Source organism: Eublepharis macularius, chromosome 13 (genome assembly GCF_028583425.1).
Source record: "Eublepharis macularius isolate TG4126 chromosome 13, MPM_Emac_v1.0, whole genome shotgun sequence".
NCBI classification, from domain to species: Eukaryota; Metazoa; Chordata; class Lepidosauria; order Squamata; family Eublepharidae; genus Eublepharis; species Eublepharis macularius.
Genome location: NC_072802.1, coordinates 50,535,546 through 50,559,666, shown reverse-complemented (window position 1 = coordinate 50,559,666; position 24,121 = coordinate 50,535,546). Strand labels below are relative to the sequence as shown.

The following is a 24,121-nucleotide window of genomic DNA, read 5'->3' as shown; positions in this document are numbered from 1 at the left end:
GTGGGAAGGTTTGGATGATCCAAATATACCCAGTGCAGAATAACCCATTTCAGCAGGCAATCATAAGGAAGAAAAAAGTGAAGCATGCAGACATGAAGCATACGTGACAATATGACGCTGCCTTAGACTGAATCAGACCCTTGGTCTATCAAGGTTAGTACTGTCTGCTCTGACTGGCAGCAGCTCGCTTGGGTCTCAAACAGAGGCCTTTCACATCACCTATTATCTGTTCCTTTTAACTGGAGATGCTGGGGATTGAACCTGGGACCTTCTGCATGTAAAGCAGATGCTCTGCCATGGCCTCTCCCCAGCAAGCATCATCATCAGTGGATGGGTACTGAAGGTTCGCGGGACCCTTTACTTATTCTATGAATGCACTTCTGGCTACACAGAGGTGTGCCCTGGGAATCGCTGACTTATTAAACCCAATACAATGTGCATAAAAACACCTCAATATTAAGTGATGCTGTTTCTACAGCTTTATGGATATGAGCACCTCACTGCTCAGACAGCTCCTACTCTGCTATCAATGTACCAGCAGAGAAGTTGACGTGCAGGAAGACTCTTGTGCTAGCGGTTGCAGCTTTTGGGACATGTCCAGAAGGAACCTTCCCCACACACTGGATGTGAGGACCTTGAGAACACAGCACCAGCCAAGGTTTAAGATCCCATCCTTCCCAGCTGGTAAGGAAGAGTTGGGAAACACGGCCTGCTAATAGCATCCCTTTGTCCTCCAAGCCAAGAAAAAGCAGAAAAGACTTTGATGAGCCACTGATGCAGCCTAAAACAGCTAAGCCAATTCAGGCAGGCAGGTATACAGTCTTTTGTAAGATTATACCAAGAATGCACAAGAGAGCACCTGAGTGTGCGCGCACATAAAAAAGCTCCCCATATGTGGACAAAAAAAAAAGACCAAGGAGACACTATATTACATGCCCTCTAGAACCTCCAATCTGGTTGGTGCTAAAAAACTTAGCTATGGATCATGAAATCCCTGGTGTGAATCTCTCATCTTTCACAGAAGCACCTCAGACAAGACAGTCTGTCTCAGCCCCCAGTCCCCACCTACAATATAATTTGGACCTACCTTATAAAGCAATTCTAAGGAATATTACAAGATAATGTATAAGTACCATATAAACACTAAGACTTGCAATGATGAATCATCTCCAGAGCAGAGATTGAAAGGCTGCACAGAAATATCCCGCTGGTTGTCCCCAAGTACTTCCATGGGGTTCCCTCTCCAGTAAACATGCTACATCCTAATCTGCTGGCCTGCAGAGGCAGGAGACGGTCCATTCCTATGCTTACTGATATACAAAGAGACCACGTGAATGGAATAGACTTACCAACTCATCCAGATTCTTGAGATCACACAAGGTTATTCTCTGATTCCTGCTTGGGTAGATAGGTGACTGGGGCACTAGATCTTCACTCGTCTGCTCAGTCTCCAACTCTCCATAGGTGACCTGATCTCTCATCTCCTCCTCAATCTCTTCCTCCATCTGGATGAGCATGGGTGCCAGCATGCCAAACTTGGAGCCTTTCCTGGCCACCTCCAGGAGGCATAGGACAAAGTTCTTCTCATTCTTCTTCAGCACCAGGTCATTTGTTTCAAACATCAGGACATCCTGGATACCCAGTTCCTGACGGCACCACTGGATGAAGTTGGAGATGTTATCCCTGGCGATGAAGGAGCCAGGCACCACGTTTTTCGCCTGGAAAATGACCTCCTTCTGAGGAATCCTCATCTGAGCAGCCGTTTCTGGATGCAGCTGTTGGAACTCCAAGGCTATGCGGTTGACGTTGTTGGCATGCTGACAGAGGTCATAGCCAGTCTCCAGAGCATCCATGAAATTTTCCACCTGAACATCGAGGTCATAGAGGGTGTTCAGCCACTCAGCAAGGTCCTCCTTCATGGCATAGAGGTATTCCTCACTGGAGCGGAATGGGCGGATGCTCTTGGAAGCTGCTGATTGGATGTTACTCTGGTCGGCCATCTTGCATGCCCTCTCAGTGTGTTACTGTCAGGGAGAGGAGAAGGAGAGATCCCATCCATTAGAACAGCAACAGAGAAGAGGAAACCACAGACCCTCATTAGCACAGGTAGGATTTATAATAAGCCACCCTGACCAAGCACTGCTAAATGTGGACATACTGAGTGTCTTCATTGCTTAAACATACAAGACGGGCTATAAATGTGAATCTTGTATTTCCCTTAAGAAACAGCAAGAGAAAGATGCGACCTCTCCCCTGGCAGATACTCAATTCCATTGATTTTCAAAATGTAATAATAACAACAACAACAACATTCGACTTATATACCGCCCTTCAGGACAACTTAACACCCACTCAGAGAAGTTTACAAAGTGTGTCATTATTATCCTCATGACAATCACTCTGTGAGGTGAGTAGGGCTGAGAGAGCTGCTAGAAGCTGTGACTGACCCAAGGTCACCCAGCTGGCTTCAAGCGGAGGAGTGGGGAATCAAACCTGGTTTTCCAGATTAGAGTCCTGCCACTCTTAACTACTACACCAAGCTGGCTCTGTAAAACACATAATGCCCTTGATAAGGACTCCTTGACTCTTTTAGGGCCAGAAAACACTAACCATTGACTTAACAGCTTTAAAAAAATATGATAAACTCATGGAGAATAAATCTATCAATGTCTACCACTGATAACCCTTACAGTATCATCCGAAGCAGAGTTACACCTGTCTAAGCTCAGGTGGGGCCCTTGGATGACCAAGGCGTAAAAGGATTACTAAAGGGTGATAGGGAAATGGCCGAGAAGCTGAATGCGTTCTTTGCTTCTGTCTTCACTGTGGAAGATAAGAAGTGCATGCCCACTCCGGAAGCACTGACTTTGGGAGGGGTTTTGAAAGACCTGAGTCACATTGAGGTGACGAGAGAGGAGGTTATGCGACTGCTAGATAATTTAAAAACTGATAAATCACCGGGCCCAGATGGCATACATCCAAGAGTTCTGAAAGAACTCAAGTGTGAACTTGTAGATCTCCTCACAAAAATATGTAATCTGTCATTAAACTCTGCATCTGTTCCTGAGGACTGGAAGGTAGCTAATGTTGTCCCCATCTTTAAAAAAGGTTCCAGGGGAGATCCGGGAAATTACAGGCCAGTCAGCCTGACGTCAATACCGGGTAAGTTGGTGGAAACTATTATCAAAAATAAAATTAGTGGGCACATTGATGACCAAAAGCTGATGAGGAAAACTCAGCATGGGTTCTGTAAGGGAAGATCTTGTCTCACCAATCTGTTAGAGTTCTTTGAGGGAGTGAACAAACAAGTGGACAAGGGAGACCCGATAGATATTGTTTATCTTGACTTCCAGAAAGCTTTTGACAAAGTTCCTCATCAAAGGCTCCTAAGTAAGCTCAGTAGCTATGGGATAAAGGGCCAAGTCCTCTTGTGGATCGAAAACTGGCTAATTAATAGGAAACAGAGAGTGAGCATAAACGGGCACTTCTCACAGTGGAGGGTGGTGAGCAGTGGGGTGCCACAGGGGTCGGTATTGGGTCCAATGCTTTTTAACTTGTTTATTAATGATTTGGAATTGGGATTAAGCAGTGAAGTGGCTAAATTTGCAGATGACACGAAATTGTTCAGGGTGGTGAAAGCCAGAGAGGATTGTGAGGCACTCCAAAGGGATCTGTCGAGGCTAGAAGAGTGGGCATCCATGTGGCAAATGAGGTTCAATGTAGCCAAGTGCAAAGTAATGCACATTGGAACCAAAAATCCAAAATATAAATACAAGTTGATGGGGTCTGAACTGGCGGAGACTGACCAAGAGAGAGATCTTGGAGTCATGATAGATAACTCACTAAAAACGTCAGCACAGTGTGCGACTGCCATAAAAAAAAGCTAATGCTATGCTAGGGGTTATTAGGAAAGGGATTGAAAACAAATCAGCCGGTATCATAATGCCTCTGTATAAATCGATGGTGAGGCCTCATTTGGAGTACTGTGTACAGTTCTGGTCGCCACACCTTAAAAAAGATATCATAGCACTGGAAAAAGTACAGAGAAGGGCAACTAAAATGATTAAAGGGTTGGAACACTTTCCCTATGAGGAAAGATTGAGGCGCTTGGGGCTCTTTAGCCTGGAGAAAAGACGACTGAGGGGAGACATGATAGAGGTTTACAAGATAATGCACGGGTTAGAGAAGGTCGAGAAAGATGTGTTTTTCTCCCTTTCTCACAATACAAGAACTCGTGGGCACTCTATGAAATTATTGAGCAGTCGGGTTAGAACAGATAGAAGAAAATACTACTTTACACAAAGGGTGATAAACACATGGAATTCGTTGCCACAGGAGGTGGTGGCAGCTACAAGCATTGCCAGCTTCAAGAGGGGACTGGACGAATATATGGAGCAGAGGTCCATCAGTGGCTATTAGCCACAGGAGATAGATGGTATTCTCTTTGTGGGGAGGTGGTGCTCTGTTGTCTTGGTGCTGGAAGGAAGGCAGTGGGAGGGCTTCTGGTGTCCTGGCCTCACTGACAGTCCTTTAGATGGCACTGGATTTCTAGCCACTGTGTGTGACAGAATGTTGGACTGGATGGGCCACTGGCCTGATCCAACATGGCTTTGCTTATGTTCTTATGTTCTTATGACTCTTAGACAAATCCAGCAGAGTTCTCCATGTATTCTTAGCGACATACCACTTTTTTCAAAATCTTTTATTCTGATCTCTGTCTTTCAAAATGGGCATTGTAATAGGAAGTCCTAAAGCACATGGTAGTGCCTCATCTAGGCAGCCATTCAAAGGCCATGAAGAGAGAATGAAGGAGGAAATAGGGAATTTTTTTGTTTCCAAAGGAATACTTACTCCTATATATCCATTATCCCAATTTTGAGACAAGCAGAACGGTGTTCAATTCCTGTCAAAAACGACATTACAGTCTTGTTACACTATCTCTTATCTTGTTGACTATACTAGTGTTAATGTAAGCTGATTCACACAATATTGTATCTTATAGCATCTTTGTATTTGTAATGTATATAAAATTAAAAAAAAAAATTTAAATCCTGTCAAAAGCAACATCTAGCTCGATGAAGCATTCTGGAAAACTCAAAAGCTGACACAGTTTCATATCATTTCAGTCAGTCCTAATAAGAGGTAATGCATGGCTTTTGTTTGGGTATTTTGCTTTAGATTGCAACCAGCTGCCTATTAGAAGCTGAATCCTCTTTAGAATCCAAATACTGTCACCACCACCCCAATACACACATCTCATAGGTGAAAGAGAAATCCTTGAATGAAAGGGAACTGAAGAAAACCAGCAGGCAGACCATCTCATTCGTGACCACACCAGTGGGCTAGAACTGTGAGCAGAGTAACAGACAAAGCAAGGGGGGAAAGCAGAGACCAAGCCAGAAGGAAGACATTTGGACTGAGCTAACCAAGAGCATGCAACCAGTAGATGAAACAAAAAAAAGGAAAAGGTAGGGGGGAAAGCACTAAAAAAGCCCAGCCTGAAGTGAAAGCGTATGAAGACTGATCATCTCTCCTTCTTAGTATCTGACGAAGGGAGCTTTGAGTCTTGAATGTTTATACCCCAAAAATCTTGTTGGTCTTTAAGGTGTTACTGGACTCAAATATTGGTGTTCTACTGCACACCAATATGGCTACCCATCTGAAACAACTCTTCTTTGTGTGTGCACCTGTGTGTTTAGATTCTGACAGGAACCTAGTACTGTTTGATTCTACATGGTTTGATTGAGAGTCAGCATGGTTTGAATATCCGACTAGGATGTGAAAGACCCAGGTTCAAATCCCCTCTCTGCCATGGAGGTTCGCTGGGTGACCTTTGGCCAGTCACTCTCAACCTTACAGTGTTGTTGTGAGGATAAAATGAAGGGAGAACAATGTATGCTGCTCCTAAATACTAAATAAGGAAATATATAGGTGAACAAATTGTAACAAATATTGAATTGATAGCTTAATTTGTCAGAATTTATCTTTTATTCATTATTTTTAATATATCTAAATAAATAAAATTGATTTTTGCCATTAAAAGACGTTACGTGTGCATCTGGCACCTATAAGGCACGCTAACAGGGCTCAAACACCCATGCACAAGAGCAGACGGCATCTCTGAGTTCTGCAAGACAAGAACCGCTGAACTTGACAGACTGAGCCTGGGACCTTCTGTAGGCAAAGCATGTACTCCATGTATGAGCCACAGACCCTCTTTCTATGCCTGTTTACTCAAAAGGAGGTCTTAATGTGTTCTGTTGGGTTTACTAAGTATGTCTGGAGCTGCACTTCATAACTGAGGCCACTGTCATTTTCTGTAAAAAGAAAACCCCTTTTTGCTCCCTCCACCCCCCAGATTCTCATCATTCCCTTCTTTCAGCGTGTGGGGCACTTTGGTGATGGAGTGATGGCGGATGGAAAAAAAGTCTGGCTAAAATCCTGGGAATATTTCCAGTCCTTGAACATTAAGCCAATGTTTTTAAACAAAGAGCTTTTCACAACACAGAATAATCCCACCGGCCAGCATTGTGATCCACAAGCCAGTTAAGCCAGATCTGAGCATTTCAGCAGAATCGGTCTGCAGGAGAAGGGCAAGTGATGATTCTGGGGGAGGGCATTGCTGGCTGGTCTACAGCCTCAGTTCTTTTCAGGTGCTTAAACAAACTCCTTTTGGCTCTCATCCCCCTGCCTAGGGGATGACTCATCTGTTGCATTCAGGAGCCAGCTTGCTGAGCTGCATTTCCCATTCAAAGTCTGTGAACTTTAGGGAGGGGAGAGAGGAGGGGAGGGCACACACTGCCATTCTCTCTTTATTCACACTGCCTAATGCTGGGAAAAGATCTTTTGGGCCAGTTACTTAATTAAACAGGGAGATCTGTGTTTACAGACTATCCATGCTTCATTTGAGACAAGACTCAAGAATTTAACCCTTTTATTTTTTAAACACTAGCCTGTGCTCAGTCCCAGGACAGGTGCACAAATGAAAGTGCGTATCAGCATGCACAGAGTGCTTTTTGATAATACCAACTAATTCACCCGACTTTTGGGATGAAGGGAAGGCCATGACCAATGGCCAAGTTTTTAACCGTTATACATTGCAACACTGAACGTTTAGCGGTCGGAGAGCCCATTTATCTATCCCCAAGCAATATCTCATAACTAACCCAAACCATTAAACGCGGTTTTCATTCACTGGTTGCATCAACTGAAAGGCTGCAAAGGGGCTGCAAACTACATGGAGAGCTCAGCTAGCGTGATGCAGTGGTTTGTATATAGGATGTGGGGTAGGGAGACTCCAATCAAAGCCCTTCTTGGCTATAGTTTCAGGTGGGTAAGCCCTATTGGTTTGCAGTAGATGAACAAGACCAACAAAGACTTACCAGGATATAATCTTTTGAGAATTAATCTGACAAAGGGAGTTTGACTCTTGAAAACTCATTGTTGATCTTTGAGGTGCTTATGGACTCAAACCTTGCTTTTCAACTATGAAACCCAACCTAACTTACTTTCATGTTAGAATAAAATGGAGGAGGGGGGGACTGAAGTCGTTGAGGAAAGCTGTGATTAAAATCAAACTCAGGATCCATCTCGTTCAGCCTGCTGCTTCTAACAGTGACCAGGCAGAGTCTTCTGGGAAAGTACAAACCTTCTGGAAGGTTACAGCCAGGATCTAGCAATCTGGGATATACGGCCACTGAAGTTGGAGGTTCCAGTTAGCCATTAAGGTTAACAGCACATGACAGACCCACCCTTGTCAACCTCTCCATTCCATTTAAAAGCTACATAGTAAGCTAAGTGGTTGTAGCATCTCAGAGAATCACTTGCACAATCCATGAATTCACAAGTAATCTGCAAACAGTACAGGGGGATCCAAAAGCATGGCCCGAAGACAGAACTGCAATTATCTTTCCCACAAGCGCAAGAAGAAAATCCGCAGGGAACTTCATAGTGGCCCAAATGAGACGAGACAACGGCAAACGCATTTGTTTAAACCTGGGTCTCATCATGTGGAGGTCTTTTTTTCAGAGCAAAAGGGGCATGCAGATTAGGAGGACCTCTCTCCCCCACAAATTATTTCTTCCCAGACAAGTTCTCTTCTATATCAGAGGTCAGCTGGAAAGAAAAGTGCCCAAGAGACCAGAATTAGGTGCGCAAAGATGTGGGCTGAAGGAATGTTTTTGCATGGTGTCATCTAGCGGTTTGAATGTCACACTAGCACTTGGGAGACCCGGGTTCCGATCTCTGCTCAGCATAACAAGTCATTTTCTCAACCTCGCTGGGCTGTTGTGGAGGCAAAATGAAGGAAGGGAAGAACCCAGAGCACCTTGGAAGAAGGGCAGGAAAAAATGCAACAGACACATGAGCACATGCCACCTACCCATAGACCCTCCACAAACACACCCTGCTCTGAAGACTGGGCACCTCACCGTTTTGTACAGAACTGAAGCAGGCACAGACCTAACAAAAAGGACTGCTATGCTGCATCTCGGCTGTCCCCAGCCCAGCCAGGTATATGTTTGCATACTCACTCATACAGCTCAGAGGAAATGGAACCGAGACACACCATGACTCAGTATTCTGTTTCAAAATGTGTCATTTGAGCCAGAAAGGTGATCCCACTCCAGAGGGAGCCCAAGCTGAAACCCAACAACCCTTGCTAGAACAGAGAAAATAGATAAGGGTGGAGGGGTGGGGGGAGATAGTGGGATCACACAAGCAGGCCCATCTCTTGTTGACTGAGGCATCAAGTGGAGAATGCATGAATGAATGAGCCACCACAGATGGTATTTTCAAGTCTTGCTTCTGACAACTTAAATGCAAAAGTTTTAATGGTTTTGCATGTGCATGTTTATCGCTACCTTATTGAATGATGACTTGCATGCGCAAATGGGCTGTCTCAGCTATAATACCATAAACAGAACTTCCCTATCCCCATACAGGTAATTCTTTTTTTCAAATGGAGGGCAGCCCTACACATTCATAATAAATGTATGAATTGAATATCATTAAAAAACATGATGTTCCAGGCACCACAAGGTGAAACTGAATGGGTGTTCAACTATCCCATTCACACATGCAAGTTATCATTTGGGGCTGCAACCAGCCCTATCTTAACCAGGCTGAAACACAATGTTACCTGGCACAAGAATTCAAGTATACACACCTGTGTAAGCCAGCCAGCTCCCAGTTCACACGTTCAGCTTCCCCTCACCAAGGGAGTCAGACACGTGTCATGAGACTCGACCTGCATCTCCATGGTGGTCTTTGGGCTCCTTCTCCTCAGATGAGGGTGGGACTACGTAGTATAGATAGATGCGTAAGTCACAAACACAATCCAACGTGGAGCTTCTGCCCGGGTGGGAGGAGCCGTTCAATCCGCCCAGTCCTCGGAGCAACAGCCACGCGTCATCCCGGGATCCTCTTTCTCTGCTTTCCCACGTGCGTTTTCTTCTTGGAACTTTATGGAACGAGGGCTCGGCGATTTGGTTTCGAGCTCCAGATCTTGGGCTTGGATGCTCAAAAGGAGGAGGGCGGAAAGAAGCAGCCCGGCAAGCCGAAGGGTGGAGGGACCGAGACTTCGCTTGGATGATGATGATGACTGTAGACCAGAATTACCCCCTTGCCCCGCAGCACGCGAGGACTGGTGGAGCCTCTGCAAGGAAATGCGGCGCGCCCCGGCCGGCCTTCGCCTTGGATTGCAGCGCCAAAGCCGAGCCGGAGATGGGAGGCTCCGCCTGCCGCAGGATCGCCTCTTTCTAATCGCTGGCGGGGAATTAATCGTCTCAAAGAGGAGCCCGGCTGGAAGGAGAGGAAGAGGTGGAGCCGCCCGGGGAGGCTCCCTGGTCCCGACCAAGGTTATCCCAGGTAGGCAGAGCCCGGTGATCCGCCTCCGGGGCTGAGCGCCTCCATCTCGCGTTGCGGCAACGACGGCTGTCTGGGATCCGAGCCGGCCCTCCCGCTCCTCCTTCCCGCTGCCGGCGCCTTGATCTCATCCGGATCAGAAGCGAAACACGCCCACCCTTCTGCTCCAGGTCAGCGCTTCGTTTCTCCAAGGAGACGGCGCAGAAGTTCAAGCTGGCCACTGGCCAGACAAGCCCCCCTCCCTCGATAGTCTGTGCGTCAGGACGGGATTATGCAGTGAAGCGGGAAAGCATTCTGCGTATGCTCAGAGACACGGATGTGCTGATTTACTAATTCTAAATGAAAATCACGGCTTACACCATTCAAACTTAAGTAGAGACTCCAGGCAAAAGTAAATTCTAAAAAATAATAATTTCCCCCTCGCCAGCCCCGGCACTCCATCTTGCCAGAGGAATGTAAGCCTTTGTCAGCTCCGCCTCCTTCTTTGCCACCCGTCCCAATGTCAGGAGGTGGCTGATACATTCTACACGTGCTCGAAGACGTCGCTGCTGCGATTACGGAATGTGACTTGGGTTCAGATTTTGTGGGTGGAGCCTGTAGGGAACCCGGACAAAATGGCAGGCATTCTGCTCATGCTCAGAGAGCTCGCTGTCCTTTTGGCTACAATCCTGTGTGCTTTGACTAGGGAACATCATGGGAGTTGCTGTGCAGCAAGGCTCTTTAGGTGGAACCTCCAAAGTTAAATTGACGGTAAAAAGACAAATGAACCCCGCGCCCCAGACAGCATTTCAGTTCTAAAAAGAGGCGTTTCTGTCCCCGTGGAGCCGCTGCCTTTCAGTTCCAGACGACCTGAGACTGATGGATCCTTGAGGTGTTGTTGGGGACATTGGGTGTGCCACTCATTCACCTGCAAGGGGTCTGAGCTGAGAACCAAAGTTAGGAGTGCAAAATATCAGTCGGCGGCAACCAGAAGCTTTCCCTTTACTACTGAATGCATTCCAGTGCTGCACCCTGGCAATGAAAACACTCTCCAGGGCTCGGTCCTAATTAATTTACACCCCCCCTCCCAGTCTGAATGAGTCTGGGCTAGATTTTCTGTTCCTCTTTGGGCAGGGAGAAGACTTTTTTGCTTCCTTATTGCTATGGAAACTCCCTGGTTTTCCTTGGCCCTCTGAAAGCACACACAGGCAGGGGGAAAAGAAACACCAGCAACTGATGGGGAGGAGAGAGGGGGGACAAACATACATCCTCTTTTATTTTCCCATTTGGAAATGGTCCAGAAAGACCTGGAAAGCAGCAGCCCTGGGTGCTAAAGGGACTGGACTTCTCGATTCCTCTGCTAGAGGCAGATCTGAAGTCTGTCCTTGTGTGAGGAAGTCTAGCTCAGTTGTACAAAGCACTGGCTTTACAAGCAGAAAATCCTGTTAAAAGCAGATCTCAGCTAACGTGCATGGGAAGATTTACTCGGACTCCTGAGAGAGGCTTCCATCAGGAATAGACAATAGTGGATGAGATGGGACCCATAATCCCACTCGGCATAAGGAAACTGAAGAGATGTACTCATAAAAAGTTACTGAGAAAGTGCCGCATGTAGGCAGGCCGTTGTGGGCAACTTATCTTCTAGAAGCAGGAGCAAAACGGGATCAAGTTCGGCCGAGTTCACCCAACGAGCCTGTACCCATTGTCGTCATTGCCACAGTCCAGGTCCAAGCTGAACAGGCAGCGGCACTGCTGGCACTTCAGGGGCTGCTTGGCTCAGCTTGCTCCAGGATACCAGTAACCCTCTGGTATCCTGGAGCAGTCCTCTGGGAGCTTTCCTGCTCAAAAGCAGCATCCATATTCTCCCCCCAGTCTCTTTGCCCACCTTTTCAGGTGTTTAGGCACCTGAAAAGAACCAAGGCCTCTTTTTCTGCTGCTTCGGAGTTCACCGGATTTCTGTGATTTGTGCTTTCATGTTCCTTGATTGAGACAAGAGGCAGACGGCTGGGTTGGCCTTTAACAGTTGCTGAATGATGTGTGGGCAGCCATGGATGGCTGACTCAGTCCCTACCTCCAGATAACATCTTTGCGGGGTTAGTGCTGCTTGCTTTCTAATTTTCTCTCGTCTCACACATGGTGGAGCAAAAGTTCTTTGTAGAAGGGAAGGGACAAACTGTTCTTGAAGACTGCAATAGCTCCCCTAAGAAACAGCACTCATTTTCTAATAAGATTATTACTAAAACCTCCCATTTTATACATATAATGGAGTAAAGACATTCTACACTATTCTATTTAACAGCTGTTGGCTGAGCAAATGTGATAAAACGGAATGTCCATGAATACTCTTAACATCTGAACAGGAAGGAGAAATCATGCAGTGCTGCTGGTGAGTGAAGTTTGTACCAAGGAAGTGAAATATTGTAAGAATCTCGGACAAGAAGGGATTGGAAAAATGGATCAGAATAAAGTGGGTCCTAGGAAATCTAGGGGGCAAGACAGGAGGAAATGTTTGCAGGAAGAGATGTGGAAAGGTAAGAATGGCAGAATTTCTAGTGCTGCCCTAAGCATTGTGACACCCTTTGAAAGTTAATGGATTTAGAATGGTAGAAATCTGTTTAGGATTGTGCTGTATATTTTGGTTCCAAATATTATCCCGATACTTGGCTATAAATCCATACTATAAAATTGTTTTGCAAAAAGCAAACCACATTTCTGCTCAGAAAAATAAGCATATTGTAAGATCAACCACATGCACATTTCCTGAGATTTTGGAACAGAATTTCAAGAGGAAAAAAATTATAAATTTGATTTATCATTTGAAAAATTTGATAGGAGAGTTTGAACAATTCCTGCTGTGACGTCAGGACTTTGAGCATAGGGACAAATGTGAGGCTTAGTTAGGGGCTGTGGCTGCATCATTTCCTTCTGAGTGAAAGGCTGTTTGCAACCTTCCCTCCCTCTGCACATAAAAGGGCTTGTCTAATCTATCATCAGAAAGGAGAGCAAAGTCCCCTCCCCACCCTCTGGAGGCATGTACATGTTTTTTCTTGATAACCCTCCACTACCTAGGGGTGAACTTACTCCTTTCGTGCAATTTAGTTAACGTCTGCTTCTTGCAGCTAAACAGTCCTGTGCAGAAGTTACTAGTCCTGACTGTCCTCCTCCTCCCAGAGTTGCAGAGGCAGGCTATGGCAAACCACCTTGGTTAGTCTCTTGCCTAGAAAGCCCCAGCAGGGTTCACCATAAGTCAGCTACAACTTGACAGCACTTTCCACTACCACAGCTGACTGTAAAGAAAATCTAAAAGATAAATATAACATTAAATATGAAAAGAAAACAAAATTAAAATACCTGTGTCTGAAAAAAGCATTTTGTACATGCTCTCCTGCTCTCTCGTACACACATGCACATCAGGCATTGCATGCTCTCACTCAAACTGAAATGCACCCTCAACCATATTAAAACAAATACTAAATAACTGAATGTGTTTCTCTCTCTTTTGCATCATCTAGCCCCTTAATAATTCAGCACACTCTGTAATATAAGATAGACGGGAAGGTAAACCAATACTTTTCAGCAACACCAATAGCTGTGGATGGGACAAGATGCAAGCTTCTAACCTAACACAGAAGTCTGCATCTTTCAGAGTGGTGAAGTGACAGTATCTCAGCAATCATGGCGAAGTTACTTATGGAGGGAGCAGTTCCCAAATTGGGGGGATGCCACATTGTTCTGCAGTAACAGATAGTTTATAAGCACCAATAAATTAACTGAATGATTAAAAGCTCACCTGAGCTCCAAACATCCATCCTGGGAAAGCACCACTATCAGCAGAATGGGTCCAGGGAATGCAACCCCTTGTATCTCTGCATAAGTCATTGCTCTGGGTTTACTTTCTTCCAACCAGGACGCATGCCTACATCAGCAATTCATGCAGGAGAGAGGATGGATCCCCGTTAAAGGTTTTGAATCTTTTAAGCTTTCAAGCAAACCCTCCACTACCTAGGGGTGAACTTACTCCTTTCGTGCAATTTAGTTAACGTCTGTGCTTCTTGCAGCTAAACAGTTCTGTGCAGAAGTTACTAGTCCCAACTGTCTTTCTCCTCCCCATGATACTACACTGAATTCTGAGAATTTTGGGTGCAAAAATGAGGTCTTGATCTCTGATTTTAATTCAGCAAAAGCATACGTCAGCTATCAGCAGCTGTGAAAACACAGGGTAAAAAGTCCCTCAATAACTTACCCAAATAGATAACATTTCACTATGGTCAGGTTAGGGCAAATGACCTGACCCCAACTCCCCACTGGAGAATCATCCAGAGCATTTATAAGTCCTGTCCAGCACCTCATGGAACTCCAATGAGAGATTATTGAATTATATCTTTAGAAGGGACCAAATGGACACCGAGTTAAATCCCTTTCCCAAGGACACAGCCAGGCAGCCCTCCTGCCCTTAGTGCCCCATAGATCACCCTTCACAACCTCAAACACACCATGCTGGGCAACCCTCAGGAAGAAAGCAGGTGCAAGGATTGTGGCCTCAGGCACACAGATGCAAAGTTACGCTTAACTTTACCTTTTGGTTCTGCACTCCTTTCCCCCCTAGCGATTCCTCTGATTTTACAGGGCCTCTTCTTTTCTGAGCTTGCGCTCTCTAAATGACCGCACGGATCCACATATCACCGGGAGGGAAAGCCTGGCTTTTTCCATTTCAAACTCCTGAGAATTCTGTAACAGGTATAAGTTTCTCTCTCATTCTAATTACGTCTGGGAATTGGTCTTGGAAAATCCACCATTGGTGGATTTTGGTGAGTGGTGAGTTAAACGTATTTGTCTGCAATGAATGGGGAAGTGGCAAACCAGCAGGCTGTGATCTTTAAGGGCTGCAGACAAACAATAGCTTTTGAGAGTTGACAGTCTTCTGAGGGAGGTTTCCCAATATCCAACAGATTTTGTAGATTTTCAGAACCATACAAATACCTGTCAGACCAGTTTATCAGAAGCTACATGTGCTGTGTAAGAGACGAGCATTAAACTTTTTTTTCCCAAACTGTTTCCAGCTCTCTAAAGGAAAAAAAATTTATCATCCTCCTTCAACCTAAGACATCCAATGATCTCATCCCCTCTCCCTGTTGCACAGCAAAGTTGGCTAGGATTTGTCAGCGGTTGAGTCATGACCTCATTGTTAAGTTTGCAAGTTTTTAAAAAGCTGGCACAGCAGCTGGGCAGAGCAACATCCTGAGGAGTATTGTTTGAAAGAGTCCCGGGCACTCAGAAGCAAGAAACAGCTATAGCATTTCTGCAAGATGTGATGGGCCTTCCCCATTCATTAGCCAAGAGGGAAGAGGCTGTCTTTCCTAGTGAGCAAAATAAAAGCTTAAATACTTGACAGAGCACTTTTGAATGTTCAAAATTGGGCACTCTCTCACATCATCTCAGCTTGGAAAAAGTGAAGATCAGTAACAACAGAAAACTGCTGTTTCGGGAATCTTCTTTCCCATAATACGTCTAAGAAATCCCCAGCGTTCCCCAGAACACAGTTTGAAAACCACACTCGGTTGCAGCCTGGTTTTTCCTAGGGCTGGCCCATCTCCATGACATGAGCAGGCAGAAATCCATCTCTCTCCCTTTACCTTTTTGTGTCTCTAGGACAGCCTTGCCAATCAACGCCAGAGATTTCATTATCACATTCACAACATTCCCTTATGTGTTTGTTATAAACTCTCTTGCCTGATCTTGGGTTATGCTGACTGTCAAAATTGTTTGTTTGATATTCTGCCTTTCTCACTGAGACTCAAGGCGGATTACGTAGTGTGAGATTAATACAATTAGTGGCAAGGACAAGGGCAGGCATTTCCATACAGTGTCAAGAACATTTCCATAAACAATGTCATGCGGTAAAAGAATATACGTTTACAAAGATAGAGTATTAGCAAGAATCCAGTATGGGGTTGAGGAATTCATCCTGCCTCCATATGGAACTTTCCACTAGGATTAGGAAATACACTCAACCTCTAAATCAAGTTGGAAAGCAGAAGGCATCAGCTAACAAACTTGAAATCTCTCTGGCAAGGCAGCCTTTTCTTCTATCTTGAAAGAATGGATAAAATAATGATAGGCTCCTACAAAGAGTTTCTGATTCCTTAGAAGTTCCCAGGGCAGGGCAGAAGCATAGGCAGAAATAGCTCCCAATGTTGTTTTAAATATTTGCAAGAATTTCTGTGAAAGCTGAATTGCAGGAGTGTATTTTTATTGCTGGTAGCAATGGGATAGCAAAACAACCCAGCAGGAATACACACAGCAGCCAATGCAAATAGAGTGGTTCTCTGGAATGCAGTTTTCATTCGTTAAAAGGAACCAGCTTCTAATCCCGGTTACTACTGCGTAAAAGGTGGCCTTTGAGAGAAACCACTGGGGTGCTCACACCCGGGCCCCTGTCCATTGCACAACTATTCTAACTCTGCAAAGGTGGTCTTGCCCTTTTCTTGGCTGTGGAGATCTGGGTTCAAATCACAGAACAGTTTTGATCTGCTGGGCTGGCTTTGATCAATTATACAAGGGCGGACACAGGAGAAAAACCACAAAGCACGTAGCTTCTGGAATGCTATAGCTACATTTGTTTTAAAGATCATTTGTTTATTTATTTAACCAGTATCATGTATTTATTTTAATTCTTCCTCCAGGGAGCTTAGGGGAGCATACTTTGTCCTCCTCCTTAATTTTATCTTCGCAAGAACATTGTAAGGTAGATTGGGCTTCCAATTGAATAAGTATCTCCCCAGTCATAGTCTGACACTCTAACCAATACACCACTCCAGCTTTTCCCACACCATAGCTAACTATCAACCAGGGTCGTGGCTGAATCTGAGGATAATGCCTTGCCTAGCCCAAGTAAGCCCTGATCTCATCAGATCTCAGAAGCTAAGCAGGGTCAGCCTTGGTTAGTAATTGGATTAGAGACCTCCAACAAAGACCAGGGTTGCAGAGGCAGGCAATCGCAAACCACTTCTGTTAGTCTCATGCCATGAAAACCCCACCAGGAGTCGCCATAATTCAGCTATGACTTGAGGGCACTCTCTACCACCAAGTCCACTGGAGCTCCTGGCAGAGGAAATATTTCAACAGGGATCTTCCTAGCACATGTTCTCAGCTGTCTTCTTCACCATGAGGGATACAGAAAAACTCGTCTCAAGAAGCCACATTCTGATCTTGTTGACAGTATGAAAATCCCCCAGACCAGCTAGAGTCTGATCTATGGATTATATATATATGTAAAGTGCCATTATGTTGCAGCTGATCTATGACAATCCCATAGGGTCTATTTGTTTAACTTCATTATTCCCCCTAATTTCTCCCCAGTGGAGACCCAAAGCGGCTTACATCTTCATTCTTGCTCCTCCTGGACTATCTGCAGCCTTTGATACAGTAGACCATGTCATCCTGTTGAGGTGTTTGGAGGCAAAAGTAGTTATTGAGGATGTGCCTTGGACTGGTTTAAATTGTTCCTTGTGGAACGGTCTCAAAGGGTTCCTATTGGAAATCACATGTCCTCAGTGTGGAAATTATCTTTTGGGTTCCACAAGGCACAATCTTATCCCCCATGTTATTCAACCTCTATGTAAAGCCTTTAGGAGAAATCTATGGAAAGGAATGCCATCAATATGCAAATACTACCCAGCTCTGTATCTCGCTATCCAGATCCTGCGGTGATGCTGTAGAGGTACTGAGTTGCTGTTTGACAGCTGTTGACAAATGGCTGAAAGCAAACAAATTGAAATTGAACTCAGGCAGTATCTTGAAAGACATTGTGCTTCTGTCCTTTGATGAGGTCCAGTTGACCCTGGCTGGCTCAGTGAAAAGCCTAGGGTATATATTGGATCCAGCACTGCTGCTAGAGAAGCAATTAATGCAGCTGCAAAAAGGGCCTTCTCCCAACTTAGACTAGATGGGAAGAGGGCCTCCTGCCACAACATGGCTGAGCTGGCTACCTGGATTCATGCCACTGTAACATCGAGGCTAGACTACTGTACTTCACTCTACATGGGTCTCCTCTCAAAGTCCACTCGGAGACTCCAGCTGGTGCAAAATGCTGCAGTTCATTTACTTTCAAGAGCTAGCTGGAGCATCTATATCACTCCCATTCTGCAGTCACTCCATTGGCTACCCATCACTGACTGGGCTCAATTCAAGGTCATGACTTAACATTCAAAACCCTACATGGCCCTAGGCCCCTCATATCTGCACAACCACCTCTCTCCCTCTGTTCTGCCATGGCGGCTTCGCTCATCTGAACAGGGCCTTCTGCAGATATCACCCTACAGCTGGGCTAAATCAATAGCGTCCACACACTTTCTCTATGGTAGCCCCTATCTTGTAGAATGGCCTGCCTGGGGAGGTCAGGAAAGTTCTCTCTCTCCTGGCTTTCTGCAAACTATGCAAGACTGAATTATTCAAAAGGGCTTTCTACACAGATTATAGGGCTATGTCATAAAAAATAGCTCAGAGTTACCTTGGTAAGGGCCAGGGACGATAGGCTACTGAGTATATAGGTATGCTCCTATTGGGTAGTTCCACATTGCTAAAGACATGTTAACCAATTATGCTTTAATTTAGAAAGGTTTCATCTCTGCATTCAACTTTATACTAGTTTTCAAATTTCCTGCCACTATACCCTATTGTATCAGCTGTCATTGACTGTCCTAACTGTTGAGCGCATTGTATTTTGCCGTCGATGTCCTAGCCATTGATTATATTGTATTCACTTGCAGTGTGTAATTCAGTGAAAAGGCAATGTATAAATGAGGTAGATTATGCTGAGTGTGTCTGTCTGGCCCAAGATCACCCAGTGAGCTTTCATGACAGAGAAGGGAATTGAACCTGAGTTGCCCAGATCCTAGTCTGTCACTCTAGCCACTATACCACACTGGTTCACTTTTGAGGCAACAGATGAACAGAGGTGGTTTGCCATTGCCTGCCTCTGCAATAGCAACCTCGGACTCCCTTGGAGGTCTCCGTCCAAGTACTAATCAGAGCCATCTCTGCTTCGCTTCCAATATCTGATGAGACTGGGCTAACCAGCAACAAAGTTACTACCTATGACCAGGACATTTAAAATTTTTTTAATTGATTTCAATAAGAATACATACATATACACATAGACATCACATCAGGGGATATCAAAAACAACCTCATAAGAAATCAAAGATGATAATAACAAACTATATATTATATTCATTTTCCATCTCTACAGTTCCTTCCTCTTTATGTCTTGTTTTCCTTATGCAAAATCTAGTTTTCCTGTAAGGCTATCCTGCTTGATTCTAGTATTCTCTCCTATCTTCATATCCTATACTTAATTTCTTGTTCCATATTTTGATTTAACCCATCTATAAAAAGGTGTCCATCTTTTCTGCAGATCATCCCTACTTTGTTCTTTTATCAGATCTGTTAAGACACCCATTTCTGCTGTTTCTAAGATTTTTTCTATTACTTCTCCTTTCGATGGTATCTCTAGCTTCTTCCAATACTTGCATATATTATTCTTGCCGCCGTAATTACATGAAGCATCAAATACCCGTTTTCCCCCTCTGCTGCCTCCAACATAATATTCATTAAGAACAATTCAGGTTTGAAAGGTATGGTCATGCCTAATACTTCTTGAAGTAAACCCATGTATCATCTTCCAGTATTTTGCCACCTTTTCACATGACCACCACATGTGATAGAACGTACCTAACTTATCTTTACATTTCCAACATTTATTGGATATATCCACATACATTTTAGCCAGTTTCTTTGGTGTCACATACCACCTATAATACATTTTATGCAAATTTTCTTTGAACGGAACTGACTTTATTTTAATATTCATCTTCCATATCTGTGACCATTGTTCTAGATCTATATCATGCCCCAGATTTTGTGCCTACTTTGCCCTGCAATCTTTTATTACTTCATCTTCCCTTTTCAATTGCATTAGATATAAATACAATTTCTTAATTATTTTTTCATTTGTCTCCAATAGCAATTTATCAAAGGGAGACTGTTCCAAACAGCATCCTTGCAGTTTGACTTTGACACGCCTTGAAACGGGATCATAATGTATGGCGAGAGAGATTAACGAGGAAAACCACATGACTATTGGCTGGGATGAAGATACCACGAAACGAGCGGATTTATTAGCTGGCAGACTCGTTTCTGCTGTTCTCTCAGGTATTTCATCTATAGGAACATTATATTTGAGGTTCTTATTACTGTGGACTTTATTGGACACTTCAAATTACTGCTTGGACATTGACTTGTTTGATCAATCGGTTGCATATTAGTCTCGGACGATATATGAATTTGTTAATTAATAGTGTATATTGTGTTATGTATGTTGGAGCACTGGCACTTTAATTATAAAGGTTGTTAGCATACACCTGGTAGTGTATTTGGGTTTCTCAGGGTGGTTCCCTTTCATTTGCTATCCTGTCCTATGACCAGGACTTTTTGGCAGAAACCCAAAATGGTACCCCTCTTTCACACATTAATGAGAGGCTCAATCAATCCCCTAGGAAGCATTCCTGCAGCAACATCATGGAAATGAATGGGAGGTGCACAAGAGTATGCATCTCCTACTTTTGACAGCATCTCCTACTTTTGACAGCACCTGAGTCAGCTTAAAGCAGCTACCACTGGCCGCCTCCTACCTTAGTCCCTCCAATTTTCTCCTTCTGATGTGGCAATAGCTTGCACCTCTGCAAATCAAGTTCCCTTTTTGCTGCTATATCTTTAGCAATTAAACACAGGGCTTATTTTGCAAAAGAAAAGGAAGGGCTGAGTGAAGTGATGCCTTATGAGATGCTACCACCTGCTGTTGAGATGCCAGACACAGAGCAGACGAGGAATGCAGAATGGTTGATTTTTCTCCCCTTTATTTTCATGTAATTCTCCATTTAAGGACTATTTCCAGGGAGGACAGGATTTGCAAATGCCAAAGTACTGTTATTACGTGGAGAGGAATAGGGTCCCTGTCAAGAAGTGTGGGTATTAATTCATCAAGGAAACTCTGTCATAGAAATAGCATACCAACTTCAGCAGGTCAGTAAATTTACGCCTGATCATTGTTTTAGTAAGGGAACAAAGAATCCCATTGTGTTAAAATTTATCTGGTGGACCAGATTCTTTTTCAATTTAATTTGGAATGCTAGTTTCCACACTAATGCCAATGGCCAGCTCTTTTAATGCAAAATATACATGTTAAATATTGGTCTTGTTTTTCAGTTTGGGTCTATGATTTGTTTTGCTGCTATTAATAGAATGTACACTGACTCCCAGTGAGATATATTATTTTGGAAAGTTAAATCCAGTCACAGCAGAGTGAATTTAAGATTTTGTCAATGCCAGTGCATTCCAGAACTTGGGGAACTAATTCTGTCTGAAAAGCAGGGTAAACATACAAACATATAATGCAATACTATCTATTCCCAGTCAAACCTACTGGTTTTCTAAAATACATATAATCAGAAGCTCAAAAGAAACAAGATGCACCCATTTGCTTTGCTAAAACTTGTTGCTATTTACTTAGTTCTCTATAGGCCACTTCTCTCAATGGGGACCAAGAGTGGCTTAGAATCTTCTCCCCTACTCCATTATCTCAACTAAATGTTTCACCTCAATAAGATAGAAGTGATAGTCCTTAATACAACAGAATTAAGTCCTTACTGAGCTTCACATCCAAAAGAGGATGGGAAGAAGAAATTGAGAGTCCCATCAGTTCATGGTGTGAGAAGATCCAGCAGAATTTTTCAAGTTAGGTTAAAACAAAGCTAAATTAACAAATTAATCCAAAGTTGACTTTGTTCGTGGCCCTTCAACAGATATGGGGAAAGTGGCATGCTTTGATATATATTTCCAGAAGAGTAACCTGCCCAATATAGTCTGATCTTAGATTCTTGGAGGATAAGTCTATCAGTGGGTGCTAGCCATAGTGAGTAAAGGGAACCTCTACATTTAGGTGCAGAAAACCTCTGAATACCAGCTTCAAGAAGCAGTATCAGGGGAAGGCCTCAGCCTCTATGCCACATTGTTCGCCCTGCAGAGTAACTGTTCGGCCACCATGTGAGGCAGGATTCCAGACTAGATGGATTAGGAGTCAGATCCAGCAGGGCTCATGTTCTTTTGAACTTGTCTGCAGCCCCACCCACCCACCCCGGCCATATTTCACCTCCCTCCCCCACTATCTTCAGTGTCCACCACTGTCTCCCTCTATGCCATCAAGCTTATGTTCCCAAGGCTGCAATTTGATGCAGCTATTTAAGATATACCACTGGACGCAGTAAAGTTCCACTGAACTCTTGGGGCGCTTCTTCTCAACCACTCCCCCATGCATATGATCAGGCTGCAAGAACATGTTTTCTACATTTGCAAAAACAGTTTGTCCTCTTCCTTTGGTTCCAAACAGCCGAGAGTTTTGTATTTGGAGAAGAAACAGGAATGGTGGGCTGAAAGCCAGTTTGGTGTCACGGCTAGGGTTGTACTAGGATCTGGGAGACACAAGTTCATATCCCTCCTCTGCCATGAACATTTAAGTGGGTAATCTTGGGCCAATCACACACACTCAGCCTAACCTACCTCACACTCGTTACTAAAATTCTAAAAGGGAAGAGACAAGAATGATGTAAGCCATTTTGAGTTCCCACTGGGAGAATGCTCTCTCCCAGCAGATGCCAGCTGAGCAAGTAAAGTAAGTACAAGTGGGGGAGTAAAGCAGACCTGGAAGGGAACTGGCGCTCTTCTTTTGCATGTGCCCCTTAAGACAGGCATTGGTGAAAGATCATTGATCGGATCCATACCTAGCATCTGTTATTTCTCTTCCCCATTTCCCAGAAAACTTCTTTGCTATGAAAGGGCAGACAGCAATTCTTGAATTATTAACTAGCTTCAAGGCCTTCTCATAGCCAACTTACCTTTCAGCAGAAGCAGCAATAGGAAATACCCTTGAGGGATCAAGAGTTCCCAAGAACATAGGGGAAAAGGTAGGTGGCATACAACCCTAATGCAGCACATGTACGTCTTGCACTCTGGCTAATGTCTGGAGGACACATCATGCCTTGCCACACAGAAGAAAACAGAAGCCAGGCCCCTACCCCAAGGCGCTTGCAATCTAAATTCAGAACTGGAAGAAAAATGGGTGACACACAAATGCAGCCACTACTCAGATGCTTGTACTTTGGGGGGGTTTATTTATTGGAGGGCTGTGTGTGTGTGTGTGTGTGTGTGTGTATGTGTGCACATATGAGAAAAGCCACAGCCAGCAGAAAAGCACAAGAATTATAAAAGCTTTAATAAGTTTGTCTTGAAAGCTTGCCTAATTCCCAATGAAAAAAATATTTTGGAAGAAGCTGCTCATTTCAATAACAGGAACAAAACTTTCATAATTAAAATTGCCCAACTGGGCAATAATGGAACTTAAGATCTTTTGTTGATCACATTGTGCTACATTTAGATCAGAGGATGCATTTGCATTCTTTTCTATGAGCCTTCCACATACGGCATTTATTTTTTGCTTCAGAGACAGTGAAGGTCCTTGGCCAATGCTGAATGTTCCACAGGAGCTCAAGTGGATTTTCCAGAATTATTCCTGGGTAGGCATCTGGGTAGCATAGAGAGACATGGCAGGATTTCCCCCAACAGAATTAAAGATTGTGTCACATCCAATCAGCCCATGACGAACACAAGTGCCAAGCCAGATTAAGTCATGTGAAAGAAGACCGAGCCAAAGGAAGAAAATATCCTTCCTTTCTCACACTCCTCTGTGAACTCTTGGAGAAACAGGGACATTGTTTAAATGCAAAACTCTGGAAGGGAAAACCTCAAGCCTCCACATTTAAAGATTTAACTGCATTGAAATTTGCAAATGAAATCTGTATTTTTTACTCAAAAAGAGTCCAGTAGCACCTTTAAGACTAAGGTGCTACTGGACTCTTTTTGATTTTGCTACTACAGACTAACATGGCTAACTCCTCTGTATTTTTTACTGGTAGACTGACATCTAGTGGCCGCAAAGGCTCAAGGCCTGCCCATAACTTAAAATTAGAGGTAAAAGGAAACCTATCAACATTCAATGAAATTTTGTTGAGGCAATTTTAGTGAGCAGCTGACTGCCTTTAATGAAGACAAAATGTTATTTCTTCAACTGGTATCTACAAATAGTGGTTTGGAATACCTGCTATGTAATGGCAGGACTACACACAGCTCCCCTACCTTTAGCATCAACATGCTTAATTTTTTTAAA

General features: G+C 44.0%; 1 protein-coding gene across 1 annotated transcript in view; it reads right to left on the bottom strand.

The window, feature by feature from the left end:
* GAS2L1 (growth arrest specific 2 like 1) overlaps nucleotides 1–9,911 on the bottom strand; it is a 53,065-nt gene extending 43,154 nt beyond the window's left edge. The window contains exons 1-2 of the mRNA XM_054996999.1: nucleotides 9,167–9,911; nucleotides 1,350–2,024 (exon numbers count right to left, since the gene is read on the bottom strand). Coding sequence (XP_054852974.1) covers nucleotides 1,350–2,000 — 651 coding nt within the window. The 5' untranslated portion in view covers nucleotides 2,001–2,024; nucleotides 9,167–9,911. The remainder of the gene's footprint in view (nucleotides 1–1,349; nucleotides 2,025–9,166) is intronic.
* Between the last annotated feature and the right edge of the window lie 14,210 nt (nucleotides 9,912–24,121).